Source organism: Erithacus rubecula (assembly GCF_903797595.1).
Source record: "Erithacus rubecula genome assembly, chromosome: 29".
Taxonomy (NCBI): Eukaryota; Metazoa; Chordata; class Aves; order Passeriformes; family Muscicapidae; genus Erithacus; species Erithacus rubecula.
Genome location: NC_136681.1, coordinates 3,043,794 through 3,059,741, shown reverse-complemented (window position 1 = coordinate 3,059,741; position 15,948 = coordinate 3,043,794). Strand labels below are relative to the sequence as shown.

At 51.0% G+C, this 15,948-nt stretch overlaps 1 protein-coding gene and 1 long non-coding RNA gene across 2 annotated transcripts; both read right to left on the bottom strand.

Moving 5' to 3' along the window:
- Positions 1–130: 130 nt before the first annotated feature.
- TNFRSF10B (TNF receptor superfamily member 10b) lies at positions 131–7,896 on the bottom strand. The gene is made up of 10 exons (XM_079328951.1): positions 7,825–7,896; positions 4,403–4,508; positions 3,816–3,944; positions 3,460–3,574; positions 3,292–3,377; positions 3,081–3,176; positions 2,752–2,792; positions 2,217–2,312; positions 640–736; positions 131–560 (listed from the first exon to the last, which is right to left on the bottom strand). The coding sequence occupies exons 1-10, from the start codon at positions 7,870–7,872 to the stop codon at positions 217–219; spliced, it is 1,158 nt and encodes a 385-aa protein (XP_079185077.1). The 5' UTR covers positions 7,873–7,896; the 3' UTR covers positions 131–216.
- LOC306813523 lies at positions 1,080–1,952 on the bottom strand. Its single transcript, XR_013776997.1, has 2 exons — positions 1,772–1,952; positions 1,080–1,396 (listed from the first exon to the last, which is right to left on the bottom strand). It is a non-coding gene; the product is annotated as an uncharacterized lncRNA (long non-coding RNA).
- Positions 7,897–15,948: the final 8,052 nt, after the last annotated feature.

Genomic DNA, 15,948 nt, shown 5'->3' with positions numbered 1-15,948 from the left:
TGTGCTGATGCTGAAGATCCAGGCAGTACCGTTGGAATCCAGAAATGATTTGAAATTCTTGGCATTGAGATCAAGAAACCAGCCTGGGTTCTGTGAGGGAGCACCAACATTGAACCTGGGATGCAGCTCGTACTCTGCTGAGGATCAGCCCTCCTGGCTCTGCTGAGCTCTGCTGCCTTCCAAAGGAGCCAAAGGAGAGCTCTGAGCAGCCCAAATTCAAGTGTTCTGGGAGGTATTTGACAGCTCTGGTTTGAAGGAGGGAGGTGCAGCCTGCTCACTGCTCCCTTCAGCTCCAACCTGGAAAAGTCCCTTCTGGATCAGAATGGAGGAGATTTCCTCTGCCACTCCACCCAGGTTGAGCTCCTCCAGGACCTCCAGCAGTGTGTTGACAGAGGCTTTGGTGCCCTCCCTGCTCTGCCACGTGAACAGCATCTCATAAACTCCATCCTCTGTCTTGGCCATGGCCACGTCGTTCTCCTCCAGCTTCAGGTGGCGCCCGAATTTCTTCCAGTTGTCAGTGAGGACTTTTTTAGCAAAGGTGTAAAAGGAGCATCTCAGCACTGGAGGGGGAAAGGGACAGCTCAGAGCTGGGGCAGGAATCTCAACCCCCAGCACATCCCCCTGGGCAACAGATCTTACTGAGAATGGGATCCTCCCCTGGTGCTGGAACCAGATTCCACGTGGGTCTCGCACTTGGCGGCTCCTTGGGTCTCACAGTCCCACTGGGTGGTGTCACCTGCAATGACAATGTCACTAATGGAATGACAATGTCACTAATGGAATGACAGTGTCACTCCTGGAATGACAATGTCACTCCTACAATGACAATGTCACTCCTGCAATGACAGTGTCACTCCTGCAATGACAGTGTCACCCCTGGAAGGTCAATGTCACTCCTGGAAGGACAATGTCACTAATGGAATGACAATGTCACTAATGGAATGACAGTGTCACTCCTGGAATGACAATGTCACTCCTACAATGACAATGTCACTCCTGCAATGACAGTGTCACTCCTGCAATGACAATGTCACTCCTGGAAGGACAATGTCACTCCTGCAATGACAGTGTCACTCCTGCAATGACAATGTCACTCCTGGAAGGACAATGTCACTCCTGCAATGACACTGTCACTCCTGCAATGACAATGTCACTCCTGCAATGACAGTGTCACTCCTGCAATGACAATGTCACTCCTGGAAGGACAATGTCACTCCTGCAATGACACTATCACTCCTACAATGACACTATCACTCCTGCAATGACAGTGTCACCCCTGGAAGGACAATGTCACTCCTACAATGACAGTGTCACTCCTGCAATGACAATGTCACTCCTGCAATGACAGTGTCACCCCTGGAAGGACAATGTCACTCCTGCAATGACAATGTCACTCCTAAAATGACACTGTCACTCCTAAAATGACACTGTCACTCCTACAATGACAGTGTCACCCCTGGAAGGACAATGTCACTCCTAAAATGACAATGTCACTCCTACAATGACAGTGTCACTCCTAAAATGACAATGTCACTCCTACAATGACAATGTCACTCCTACAATGACAGTGTCACTCCTGTGTCACTGTGCAGCTGGGAAGCAGCAAAAGAGCACAGCAACACAGCTCCTCTTCCAAGCAAGAAGGAGCAATTTATGGAAAAGCCATGGTATTTATATAAGGGAGATTGCAAAAAAAACAAAGTGGGAAAGAGTCCTTGGTCAAAGAAGGCAGCACTTCTGAAAACAGGAAAACAACTGAGGAGACACTCACAGGGCTCAGTGCTCAACACCAGGTGTCTGCCTGTGTTTTCTTTCTACCTCCCTTTGTTTTGTCTCTGAGAAAGATTCCCCAGCCTGGGAAAGATCCAGGCTGGAGCTGAGAAGAGTCAACAGCCTGGGAAAAACCAGATTAGGTTTCCCCAGGAGCTCTCAGCAGTGTCCACACTCCTGGAATGACCCAGCACCCACCAAGCCCACACCAATGTGTGATTTGTGGGGGTTGGAGACCCTCTCCCTCTGTCCCAGGGCAGCTGGGGCAGGAGGTGACCACCCACCCAGGACATCCAGGCTCAGGGATGGCAGCAGGCTCTGAGATGGACTCTGTCCTCCACCCTGGCCCCACAATGAGCCTCCACCACCCCCTGAGTGTCCCAGCCCTGGGAGCCCCCAGGATGAGCAGGTGTTGGCCAGGCAGGGTGGGCAGAGGTGCCACTCACCGCTGGCTCTGTGCCCGGGTCACGCTGCTCGTTGGTGGCATTGTCCCCTGACTCCAGGGTCACACTCTTGTACTTCAGCTTCCGAAACATGGAGCTCTGTCACCAGGGACAAACACAAACATGGTTTGGGCAGGCAGGAGCCTGCCATGGAGCCAGTCCTGAGCCTGGCAGAGCTCTGGGTGAGCACAGCCCTGGCACCTCCACTGTGCAGCCTGCATGTGCCAGCACTGCCAGCAGGAAAGGGTTAATGGCACTGGGGAGGGGGCTGGGAGCAGCCAGGGCTCCACCAGAGAGTCTCCTCTGCTTGGCCCAGCTCTGCAGGGATGAAACTCATCCCCAGCTCCTCCAGCCTTCCCTGGAGCTGCTGGATGAGCCTCATCCCCTGTTCCTGCAGCATTCCCAGCTGGATGAGCCTCATCCCCTGCCCCTCCAGCCTTCCCAGGAGCTGCTGGCCAAGTGAGGAGCAGAGGGAATGGAGGACCCCAGCCCAGCCCACAAACAGAGCCAGCCCCCATCTGCCATCCCAGGAACTCACCATCATTCTGCAGTGTCCCTTGCTGGAGGATCTCCCATCCCCTGGAAGATGGAAACAGTGCTGTGACCCCTCTTCACCCAGGCAGGACCTTCTTCCCACCCAGCCCACACCACATCAGAGTCCCCAGCCAAGGTGGGTGTTCTGGGGGTCCCTTTCCCACTCAGCCCACAGCAGGTGGGTGCTCTGGGGTCCCTTTCCCACCCAGCCCATACCAGGTGGGTGCTCTGGGGGTCCCTTTCCCACCCAGCCCATACCAGGTGGGTGCTCTGGGGTTCCCTTTCCCACCCAGCCCATACCAGGTGGGTGCTCTGGGGGTCCCCTGCACTCACCTGGGGAGCTGCAGGGGCGTTTCCAGAGGCAGAACCCAGCCATTGACAAGATCACAATTATCATCACTGCAATCATCACCCCAATGGTCCATTTGCCTGAAGCAGATGACACAGGGCTGTCAGCAGCTGCTCCTGCTTTCCCCCCACCTCATCCCACCCCATCCCACCCCATCCCACCCCTCAGCCCATCCCCATCCCCAGCATCACTTACTGACTGTGCCACTGTCTGGGGCAGAACCACACTGCAGGTCACTGTCAGCTGAGCAGGGTTTCAGCACCTCTTGGCCCTCAGGACACCTGGGGAAGGGGACACAGGGTGGGCTCAGCAGCAGCAGCCCCAGCTGGGACCCCCAGGAGCCCCCATGGGCACCTGACCCACCTGGGCTGGCACTTCTGGCACATCTCACAGGGGTGCTCCGGGGAGCAGAAGGTGCCCTCCTTGCAGGCACACACCGTGTTCCTGGAGGGCTGGCAGGGGCTCAGCTGCACCTGGTCTGTGGGACAGAGGGGACACAGCTCCATCCTGCCTCTGGGGAGGAGCTGCTCCCTCCCTGCTGCCCTTCCTGCCCCCAGGGAACCAAAGCAGGGCTGGATCAAACTCCACCTCATCCTCCTCATCCTCACCAGATGTGGGTGTGGCACAGATTCCAGCCCCAGCCACTCCCTGGGGACACTGCAGGTGACATCAGAGAGCTCAGCTGGACCCAGCCCGAGCCATCAGCCCTGAGCTCTTACCTTCCCTGCACTTGGAGCACTCCTGGCAGGACTCAAAGGTGTTTGGATATGCCATGAACTCCCCCTCTCCACAGGGCTCACACCTGCCAGAGCCGTGCTGCTCTTGACACCTTTCTGCAAGGTAGGTGCCTGAAGAGAAAGGGAAATTCTCAACACACAAGGAAGGGGCTGAGGGAGCTGGGAAGGGGCTCAGCCTGGAGAAAAGGAGGCTCAGGGGGAATTTCTGGCTCTGCACAACTCCCTGCCAGGAGGGGACACTGGGGGGATTTGGGATTTCTGCCAGGAACAGGGACAGGAGGAGAGGGAACAGCTCAGGGTGGAACCAGCAGGAATTTCCCCATGGAAAGGGTGGGCAGGGATTGGAACTGCCCAGGGGGGACAGTGCCCATCCCTGGGGGTGACAGTGACAAGGTGGGGATGGGGCACAGCTTGGATTTGGTGCCCTTGGAGGTCTTTTCCAACCAGCAAAGCTCAGAGGAGCCACCAAAAGGGAAATATTCCCATTCTGAGTGCTGGGATCCAGGAGAGGGGAGCAGGGCAGAGCTGCAGCTCTGGGTCAGGTGGGGTCAGTGCTGAGACCATCTCACCTGCAGGGCACCTCTGGCAATCATCTCTCCCTCCCCAGATGGAATCCAAGGGATCCAAACTGTCCCTCCTCAGCGTGACAGCACCACTTCCCAAAGCAGCTGCCTGCTAAAAACACAGAAAAATCCAGTTAAAACCACCCCAAGCCACAGGGCAAGGGGGAGAGGGAAGGGTGAGCTTCAGCCAAAGGCACTTCCCACAAAACCAGGGCTGGTTTTTCCTTGGCAAAGCCTCTGGAGGAGCTCTGGAGGTTTGCAGGGGAATTCCATCTGCCAGGTTATCAGCAGGGCAAAGAGCCACCAACTCCTTTTCCTTCCCCAAATTCTGAGAGGCACCAACAGCCCCGAATGGAAGGGAAGGGTTGGGAGGAGGAAGGGGTTTGTGGCAGGAAACCAGCCCCGTGTCAAGGCTGCAAGGTGCCCACCAGAAACCCCTGGGCTGTCACTCTGGGGTCCCAGGGGACAGCATGGCCTTGTGCTGTCCCTGCTATCCTGCAGGATCAGGAAGAAAAGTCACATTTCCTCCAGCTCTCCACACCCTTTTTCTGCTGGCTCAGCTCCTTCCGCCCTGGGTCACTCCAGGGGGGTGATGCTCATTTGTCCCCTTTGGTTTTGGGGAGTTTTTGGGCAGCTCAGTGTCCCCAGTGTGTCCAGTGCCATTGGGCTCTGAGCCAGCAGAGAGCTGCTCCTTGGATATCCACAGATATAAACTGGATATCCATAGAAATAAAGTGGATATATATAAATTTTATATCCATGGATACAGAGCTGCCCCTACCTGCACCAGCCTGGCAGGGAGTGACATGACTCAACACTCAGGGGCTGCAGGAGAAACTTCTCCCCTCCTGTCCTCAAATAAAAAAATCTGCCTTTTAAAGCAAATATTTCTGCTGTGAGTCAGAAGCTGCCTGGAATGGCTGAAACAATAGAGCTGCCTCCTGTCCCCTGCTCACAGCACCTCCTCCCCGGAGGCTTCCCAGGCAGAACAAGACAAAACTGGCTGCAGCAGGTCTGGGGGGAAGGGTCATGGGGCTGCAGAGGTGACACAGAGCCAGAGCCACCACTGACCCAGCCTGGGAATGGGGCCAGCTCCAGATCTTGGCCTGGAGGGATCAAATCCATGTCCCTCCAACACCTTCTGGCTCTTCATCTCCCAGCATCTGGCTCTGCTTCTTTTTTCTCCAGCTAGGAACATTTGCAGGTTGTAAAGTGATTTTTTAAAATCCACTTGAGGAGCTCCAGCCACAAGAGCTTCACCCATTGTGGTCCTGGCAGTTCTGGGAGTGAAGGGACAATTTATCCCACTTCCAGGGAGGGAAAAAAAAAAAAAATCCATATTTCTTTTCTAGCTAAACGGTGAGGGTAATGACAGTGACACCACAGCGTTTTGTGCAGTTTGGGGAGGCCCCTCAGCCACGGGCTGTCATTGCTTTTCAGGGAGCAGCAATGAATGCATGATAAGGTTATCAGCCCACAGCACCCCAAAACTGTCAGTGGGACAATCCAGCACTGGTGGAATTCACTTTTCACCCACAGCAAACAACCCAAGAAAGGCAGAGGAATTAGAGACACAGGAATCCCTTTTAGCTAAAAGCCTTTTCCTTCTTGGGGGGATGAATTCTGGAGAAAAAGCTTAGGAAAGCAAAAAGCTTTGAACTTTCCCTACTTCCATCCCAATTTGGTTTTTCTCCTGGGGTGATCCCAAAACTGTAGCCAAGGAGAGACCCCTCACTGAACTGGGAGAGGAAGGAACATCCCACAGCCCCTGATGGCAGCAGAGAAGGGGATGAAAGCAATGCTGGGCACACCTTGGCTGTTCCAAGGACACTGGGCTGATTCAGGCAGGGATTTTCCCCTGGAATTCCCACGTGTGGAATTTGAGCTCTAACAAACTCAGAATCCAGGCCATTCATCCTCAAAAAGCCGTGGCCCGTGTCCATGTGTGACGCAAGGAGAGGGGACACACACGCAATATCACCCGATGCCACGTGAGTCACCTCCCCGGATTTATCCCGTTTTTCTCATGGAAAACGGGATAAATCAAACACACCTGAGCCTGCTCCGAGCCTGCCCTTAGGGCACGGGTTTAGTAAGGCTTGGTTTTATCAGAGTTTATCTAAATAAACTCTGTTAAACAATGTAGGGGATGAACTGGATGAGAAGCGCTTCCTAAAAACCTGTTCTGGGCAGCGCTGATGTAATTCCGGGGAGGGAGCAGCACTTGCTGCTCTTTTACTTTTACACACTTTTACTGCCCTGGAATCACAGGCCAGCCTCGAATCCTCGTGACTTCATCCAGAGCTCAGGTATTTCCCAACTCTACAACATCCAATCTCAATATGGGAAATATGATATGGCCAGGGGGGATTTTCTGTCCTAAATCCTTTAGTGCTGGGAGTTTGGCCAGCACCTGGGCAAGTCGCATTCCTGCAGGACCATCCCAGCCTGATGTGATCAGACGGTGCTGCCACCAGATGCCACCAAAAACGACTTGGGAGTGGAAATCCCCTTCCCTGCTGTGACCGGCAGCTCCAGTCGCCATCCCAGCCCTCGCCAGGGCCCCGCTCGGGGCTGAGATCGCTTTTCCATCTCTTCCCATTGCAATTCCAGGCTGAGATTTCCCCTCACTCCCGGTTCAATCTCACATCCTCCCGTACCCCGAACTCCGCTGTGCCGAGCCCAGATTAACCCTTCCCTGCCCAGATTAACCCTTCCTGGTCCTCACCTGCCCATTGAACCCCCCCGGTCCTCACCTGCTCAAATGAACCCTCTTGGTCCCCACCTGCCCTTCTGCACCTCCCTGGTCCCCATTTGCCCAGATGAACCCCCCTGGTCGCCACCTGCCCATTGAACCCCCCTGGTAGCTCCTTGCCCATTGAACCCCCCTGGTCCTCACCTGCCCAGATTAACCCTCTGGTCGCCACTTGCCCATCTGAAACCCCTTAGTCCCCATTTACCCATCTGAACCCTCCTGGTCGCCATTTGCCCATCTGAACCCTCCTGGTCGCCACCTGCCCATTGAACCCCCCGGTCCCATCGCCTTGCCCCCCGCCCCGAGTCAGATAAACCCCCCCACACACCTTTTCCCCGTCGCCCCAGGTGAGCCGCCCAAATCCCCCAAACCCCCAGAGCAGGTGAGTCCCTCCGTGCCTCAGTTTCCCCCCGACTCACACGAGCCTTTTCCCCCAAGGTAACCCCACCCCCCTCACCTCCATCCAGGCGCACCCCCCATTCACACGGCTCCCCCCCCTCACCCTCGGTAGCCCCCAAATCCCCCTCCCCACCTTTTTTTCTCCCCGCCGCTCCGAGCCCCTCGACAGCGCCGCAAGCCTGGGCATGTCGCGACAACACCGCGCGGCCCCCGCAGGGGTCCGGACCCCCTCGGACCCCCCCCAGGACCCCCCAGGACCCCCGTCCCCACTGACCGTGACCAGCAGCAGCACACGGAGCCAGCGCCGCCGGGAGCGGCGCATGGTGAGCGGCGACAGCACGAACCGGTCCGGCCAAATTTCGGGACAGCCGGCTCTCTCCAAATTCCGGGACACCCGGGTCTCTCCAAATTCCGGGACACCCCGCTCTCTCTCTCCAAATTCCGGGACACCCGGGTCTCTCCAAATTCCGGGACCCCCAGCTCTCTCTCTCCAAATTCCGAGACCCCCAGCTCTCTCTCTCCAAATTCCGGGACACCCCGCTCTCTCTCTCCAAATTCCGGGACCCCCAGCTCTCTCTCTCCAAATTCCGGGACACCCGGGTCTCTCTCTCCAAATTCCGGGACCCCCAGCTCTCTCTCTCCAAATTCCGGGACACCCCGCTCTCTCTCTCCAAATTCCAGGACCCCCAGCTCTCTCTCTCCAAATTCCAGCACCCCCCGCTCTCTCTCCCCAAATTCCAGCACCCCCCGCTCTCCCCAAATTCCACCACCTCCCGCTCTCCGCAAGACGCAGCGCAGAATGGGCAGGCAAGGAAAGGGATTTTTTTTTTATAGCTGGGCGGGACAGGGAGGGGAACAAGGGGCTGTCCCAACCCCTTCTCGGCTCAGACTCGTTTTTTTGCGGCTCACGAGTGTGCAGAAAGTGAAGATACCAGCCCCGATATGAAGGTTCATTTTTTGCACATTTTCGTAGCCCCAAAACCACTGAGGTTCCTGTGTGTTGTCTGGTCAGTCCGAGAAGCCGAATTTTCACAGCTAGCTTCAGTTTTTACAGCCGAACTTGCTTTCAAAACTTGGCCTGCCTTTAAGTTTTCCGCACTTTCATGTTCTCATTGTTTTCGCTCACTCCTCAAGTGACGACCGAATAATTTTCCCGAATCACACAATCACACAGGAGCGTTCTGGGATCATTTCTCAGGGTGTTGCTTCTTCTCCATCTTGCATTTTTTTCCTATCACTCATTAACTCCAGTAAGCAGAACTTTTTTTTTTTTTTTTTTTTTTTTTTTTTTTTTTTTTTTTTTTTTTTTTTTGTGTGTGTGTGTGTGTGTGTTTTGGGGAAAGGGTGTTAAATGGTTAATTCTTGGAGGGAAATCGCAGAATTCTGATGGGTTAGGATTAGGGTTACGGTTAATGTGTAAATGCACAGCGGTCTTTCAAAACTGTCGCCATCTCACCCCTGAGCTGGGTAGTGGGGGAATTCCGCCTTTTTTTTTTTTTTTTTTCTTTTGTGGGATAGAACCCGCGATGAAGGGCAAAAAAAAAGTAAAAAGTTAAATCTTGAGGCTTTCTGCTGTTACACAAACGGCTCTGCTGCTGCACGTTATCAGGGGAGTTGTGTGAAAAAATGAATTCCAAGAAAAGTCTGATTTTTGGATTTTTACTGAGATGGTGGAGGTGTGGTGGGATGGAGCAATAGAGGGGCTTTAGGAAGGACAGGAATGAGAGATCTCAGCCACTTCCAGCACCTAAAGGGACTCCAAGAAAACTTTTCCAAGTCTCTTCCAACCCAAACCATTCCAGAACCGGGATTCTGAGAGAAAACCGAGGCACAGAAGAGTTATAGATGTTTTTCTTAGGCTTGAACTCTGAACTAATCCTTCTGGCACCTCCCCGGTGACTCACCGGAGGTTGTTAAAAATCCTGTTTGCTGCCGCTTTCCTAAGCAGTGCCCCAGGCAGGAAAATCTGCAGGTGATGGGCTGAAAAATACCATCGGAATCAAGGCAAGAAAAATGCCACCAAGCACCGAGGCAGAAAAATCTGCAGGTCACGGGCTGAAAAAGGCACCGAGGCAGGAAAATACTGCTCGGCAAAAAAAAAAAAAAGGGCTCAGTGGCCCCCAAATAGCAGCCCCTGCACACTTGGATCCAACTGGATGAGTAGGATGGCAGCTAATCCCCTCCGGATTTGGGGGTTTGGGTATTTGGGGAAAAAAATAAAAATTCTCTTTGGTGGTTGCGCTCAAGCCGGGACAAGCGGCGGCCACCTGGTTTTCTCCTCGCACAGGGAATTTTTCAGCCTGGCTGTGGCACGATGGATGAAGCGTGAATTCGAGGAGGAGAATAATTCCTGCTCGTTTCCTGGGGTGGGTACTTCTATTACAAGCCCCAAAAAGTATGCGGAGCCTTTTGTTGAGCTAAAATCATGTGTTCTGTGCTTTGGATACCGGCTGCTGCTGAAGTCATTGAGTCCTCAGAGAATGATTAATTTTTTTTTTTTTTTTTTTTTTTTTTTTTAGAATGAGGTTTAGGTCTAAGACTACAGCTAAGTGCAAACGGGATGGGGAAGGATTCATTCTCTCAGATTAAAAAAAAAAAAAACTACCTGATGCTGTTTAGGGAGCTGAATTCAGCCAGGAAAAATCGGGATGTGTGGCAAGGAGCTCATGGGACATGCACAGTTCATCCTTTTTCCACGGCCACCCCTGAAATCCTGGGATCTCATCCTCCTCCCACCAAACACTTGTTGGGTTTTCTCTTTTCATCTCATTTATAAACCTGACCCAAGTTATCTGTGCTGACAAACCGCAGGGAGGATATTTGTACAAAGGCAGCTCAGTGTCCTGCCCGAGGGGATTTAAGGTGTGGGGAAAGGTCAGAGGGGTCACCCCCTCCCTGTCCCCTCTCCCTGCAAGAATTTCCATCCTGTGGTTTTTTATTTAAGGTGGATTTTTTTTGGGCAGCTCTTTCACGAGTGAGAAGGGGTGTGTGTTTATCTCCCAGCACCAGATCTCCAGCCCTTATCACCCCCTGGTTATCCCACAGCTCCCTCTGCACCAGGAATCCTCGGGGCACGTGGAGAAGAAAAATTCTTCTGGTTTTGGGGTCTCAAATCCTCCCCTGGTTTGCTCAGTTCTGCTGAAAATGAAGAATAAAACGAGCATGAGGGTTGGAGCAAGAGCTTGAGTTCTAAGCTTGGTTTTTGGGGCCAGAATTCCAAGGGTTTGGGTCATAAAATTTCCAGGATTTTGGGGCTGAAATTCACAGAGTTTTGGGGCTGAAATTCACAGGATTTTGGGGCAGAAATTCACAGATTTGGGGGCTGAAATTCCCACATTTTTGGGGCAAAAATTCCCGGGGTTTAGGGCTGAGTATTCCAGGACTTTGAGGCCAAAACTTTCAGGTTTTTGGGGCCAGAATTCCTGGGGTTTTGTGGCAAGAATTCCCTGATTTTGGGGCAGGAATTCCTAGGATTTTGGGCCTGAAATTCCCAGGATTCTCAGGCTAAAATTCTGAGAGTTCTAAGCTTGGAATCGCCAGGTTTTTGTGGTCAGAATTCCTGGAGTTTGGGTGATAAAATTCCCAAGATTTTGGGGCTTAAATTTCCAGATTTTGAGGCTGAAATTCCCAGGATTTTTGGGCTGGAATTCCCAGGGTTTAGAGCTGGGTATTCCAGGATTTTGAGGCCAAATTTTCCAGAGTTTTGGGACCAGAATTCCTGGGGTTTGGGTCATAAAATTCCCAAGACTTTGGGGCTTAAATTTCCAGATTTTGGGTCTGAAATTCCCAGATTTTGGGGCTGAAATTCCCAGATTTTAGGGCTGAAATTTCCAGATTTTGGGGCTGAAATTCCCAGAACTCCTGCTCTCTGTCTGTGGAGAGAGTCCAAAAACCTGAAATCCCCACAGGGAGTGAAGCAATAAAGGGATGAGCGGGAAAGTTGGAAAAAAAAAAGAAAAAAAAAAAGAAAAAAAAAAGAAAAAAAGAAAACTCTTATCAGGCAGAGTTAATGTGTAACCTCACTCCTGACACACTTCAGCTCCTCCAAACGTTCCTGCCCACTGTGACTCAGTGTCTGTTTGCTCTGCCTGATATTGGGCTTGGGGGGGCTCTAATCTCCCCCCCCCAGAGTGTGACCCTCAATTTTGGGACCCCCAGCACACCCTGGGCTACCTGACCATCCCTGTTTTATTTTGGAGCATCCCCATCCAGTTTTTCCCTTCAGTTCTGAGCTGCCTTCCCTCCTGTTTTGGTGCCTGGCAGGCAGATAATTCTGACCTTCCACTCTCTTCTTCCTCCTGGTAAATAAATGATTTGTCTCATAAATTCCAAGTTCCTCTTTGAAGAAGAAATAATTAAAAAATAATTTAAAAAAAAGCTCTGTAGCAAGCTGTGAACTTCATGAATGGTGCTCAATTCCCCACTGCACCTTCCTTGGGCAAGTCTGGGCAAACCCTCCGTGCCTCAGTTTCCCCTCTGTGGTCAGAGATGTTCAGATTTCTGTCTTCACTCCCTTTTGCCTGCTTTGTTTTTGAGGTTTGTGGTGCGCTCAGGTGGATTTTTCATCCTTTTCCTTTCTCAAGGCATCTTCCCACAATGAGACCACCCCAAATCTTTTCCAGGCTGAACAACCACAACTCTTTATTCTTCCTAAATTTGTGTGCTGGATCCCTGCTCCCCCTGGGAAGGGCAGAGGGATTTATTGGGAATTATAGGATTTATCTTCCCAAATTGATGTGCTGGATCTCTGCTTTTCTGGGAGGGCAGAGGGGAAGGTGAATATTTGGAATTATGGGATTTATCTTCCCAAATTCATGTGCTGGATCCCTGCATGCCTGGGAAGGGCAGAGGGATTTATTTGGAATTATAGGATTTATTCCCAAATTCCTGTGCTGGATCCCTGCTTCCCCATGAAGGGCAGAGGGATTTATTTGGAATTATAGGATTTATGTTCCCAAATTGCTGTGCTGGATCCCTGCTTCCCCATGAAGGGCAGAGGGATTTATTTGGAATTATAGGATTTATTCCCAAATTCCTGTGCTGGATCCCTGCTTCCCCATGAAGGGCAGAGGGATTTATTTGGAATTATAGGATTTATTCCCAAATTCCTGTGCTAGATCCCTGCTTCCCCATGAAGGGCAGAGGGATTTATTTGGAATTATAGGATTTATTCCCAAATTCCTGTGCTAGATCCCTGCTTCCCCATGAAGGGCAGAGGGATTTATTTGGAATTATAGGATTTATCTTCCCAAATTCATGTGCTGGATCCCTGCTCCCCTGGGAAGGGCAGAGGGATTTATTTGGAATTATAGGATTTATCTTCCCAAATTCATGTGCTGGATCCCTGCTCCCCTGGGAAGGGCAGAGGGATTTATTTGGAATTATAGGATTTATCTTCCCAAATTCCTGTGCTGGATCCCTGCTTCCCCATGAAGGGCAGAGGGATTTATTTGGAATTATGGGATTTATTCCCAAATTCCTGTTCTGGATCCCTGTTTCCCCATGAAGGGCAGAGGGATTTATTTGGGATTATAGGATTTATTCCCAAATTCCTGTTCTGGATCCCTGTTTCCCCATGAAGGGCAGAGGGATTTATTTGGGATTATAGGATTTATTCCCAAATTGCTGTGCTGGATCCCTGCTTCCCCATGAAGGGCAGAGGGATTTATTTGGAATTATGGGATTTATTCCCAAATTGCTGTGCTGGATCCCTACATGCCTGGGAGGGGCAGAGGGATTTATTTGGAATTATAGGATTTATCTTCCCAAATTCCTGTGCTGGATCCCTGCTTCCCCATGAAGGGCAGAGGGATTTATTTGGAATTATGGGATTTATTCCCAAATTCCTGTGCTGGATCCCTGCTTCCCCATGAAGGGCAGAGGGATTTATTTGGAATTATGGGATTTATTCCCAAATTCCTGTGCTAGATCCCTGCTTCCCCATGAAGGGCAGAGGGATTTATTTGGAATTATAGGATTTATTCCCAAATTGCTGTGCTGGATCCCTACATGCCTGGGAGGGGCAGAGAGATTTATTTGGAATTATAGGATTTATCTTCCCAAATTCCTGTGCTGGATCCCTGCTTCCCCATGAAGGGCAGAGGGATTTATTTGGAATTATGGGATTTATTCCCAAATTCCTGTGCTGGATCCCTGCTTCCCCATGAAGGGCAGAGGGATTTATTTGGAATCATTTATTTGGAACTCTGTGTGCTGGATCCTTTCCCAGGAAGGGCTGAAGGATGGAAAGCAGGGGAGGAATTCCTTGTCCTTCATTCCTCACCCACCTCAGCGTGTTCCCCATCCCTCGGAGAGCTGGGGCTGAGCTCCCAGCTCGGATCCATCCTCCCCCAGCTCAGCACCAGCTCATTTTTGGCTTTTTGCATCCCCCAGCATGTGATTCCTGCTCCCTCCACATCAAGGCCAAACCTCTCTGGAGCCTCTTTGAGCTCAGCCTAAACTGCAGTTTCCTTCCTGGAACAGATTATTTATTTATTTTTTATTTTTTATTTTTTGACACCCTCCTTAACCCAGGCTGGATTTTTGGCAGCAGCAATCCCAGCTCCTAAAGTGGGAATGATTTTCCAGGCACAAAATGATGGTTTTTGGGGGGTTAAGGACTGGAGGGATTAATGAGAAATTTCGGTTTGGAAGGAGCTAAAAATAAACTCAGCCCGTGCTGAGTCATTCCCTGGTTTCCATTGGTTTTAAGGCAGCTCTGGGACCTTCTCTGCAGCGTTTGGTGGTGTCACCAAATTCCAGGGAATTTGGACCAACTTCATTTAATTCTGATTTTAATTCCCTTTTCTCTTAGAATCAAGCTCCAAATTTGGAAAAAAAAATAAATTAAAAAAATCAGGGATGAAACAAGAGCAGCTCCACCCAGGTCTGGAAAATCCCTTTCCCTGGCACTGCTCTGTGTCCTGACGGCCTCGGGCTGGAATTCCCGAATTCCCCAATTCCCCAATTCCCCAATTCCCGAATTCCCCAATTCCCCAATTCCCCAATTCCAAACAAGGAGTTTGATCCCGTTTGTCCCGGGGCAGCATCGAAAAATGGGCTGGAAAATCCCAGATTTGGGGGATGCAGGGACGAGAGTGGGATTGGAGCAGCCTGGGATGGTGGGAGGGGGATTAGGATGGGTTTAGGATGGGGTTTAAAATGGGGTTTAGGATGGGTTTAGGATGGGGTTTAAAATGGGTTTTAGAATGGGTTTAGGATGGGGTTTAAAATGGGATTTAGGATGGGGTTTAAAATGGGGTTAGGATGGGTTTAGGATGGGGTTTAAAATGGGGTTAGGATGGGTTTAGGATGGGGTTTAAAATGGGGTTAGGATGGGTTTAGGATGGGGTTTAGGATGGGTTTAGGATGGGTCTAGGGTGGGGTTTAGGATGGGGTTTAGGATGGGTTTAGGGTGGGTTTAGGGTGGGAGTAGGATGGGTTTAGGATGGGGTTTAAAATGGGATTTAGGATGGGGTTTAAGATGGGGTTTAGGATGGGTTTAGGATGGGGTTTAAAATGGGGTTTAGAATGGGGTTTAGAATGGGTTTAGGATGGGGTTTAAAGTGGGGTTTAGGATGAGGTTTAGGATGGGGTTTAGGATGGGGTTTAGGATGGGTTTAGGGTGGGTTTAGGGTGGGAGTAGGATGGGTTTAGGATGGGGTTAGGATGGGGTTAGGATGGGTTTAGGATGGGGTTTAAAATGGGGTTTAGGATGGGGTTTAAAATGGGATTTAGGATGGGGTTTAAGATGGGGTTTAGGATGGGGTTAGGATGGGGTTTAGGATGGGTTTAGGATGGGGTTTAGGATGGGTTTAGGATGGGGTTAGGATGGGGTTAGGATGGGTTTAGGATGGGGTTTAAAGTGGAGTTTAGGATGGGGTTTAAAATGGGATTTAGGATGGGGTTTAAGATGGGGTTTAGGATGGGGTTTAAAATGGGATTTAGGATGGGGTTTAAGATGGGGTTTAGGATGGGTTTAGGATGAGTTTAGGATGGGTTTAGGGTGGGGTTTAGGATGGGGTTTAGGATGGGTTTAGGATGGAGTTTAGGATGAGATTTAAGGATGGGGTTTAGGATGGAGTTTAGGATGAGATTTAAGGATGGAGTTTAGGATGGGGTTTAGGATGGGGTTTAAGATGAGGTTTAGGATGGAGTTTAGGATGAGATTTAAGGATGAGGTTTAGGATGGGGTTTAAGATGAGGTTTAGGATGGAGTTTAGGATGAGATTTAAGGATGGAGTTTAGGATGGGGTTTAGGATGGGGTTTAGGACGGGGTTTATTCTGGAATTCCAAGGTTCCATGACACAGGGACCAGGATGAGAAGCCCCAGAGTGGAACCCACAGAGGGTCTGACCCAGCCAAAGGTCCCAAATATTCATATAAATAAAATATACA

Bases quoted from the DNA above. Each gene is read 5' to 3' on its own strand.
- TNFRSF10B (XM_079328951.1), bottom strand. From the start codon at position 7,872: ATGCGCCGCTCCCGGCGGCGCTGGCTCCGTGTGCTGCTGCTGGTCACG. The intron at 3,575-3,815 runs GTAAGAGCTCAG...TCTGTCCCACAG, and splicing joins GTGCTCCAAGTGCAGGGAAG to ACCAGGTGCAGCTGAGCCCC. The intron at 3,177-3,291 runs GTAAGTGATGCT...CATCTGCTTCAG, and splicing joins CCCAGACAGTGGCACAGTCA to GCAAATGGACCATTGGGGTG.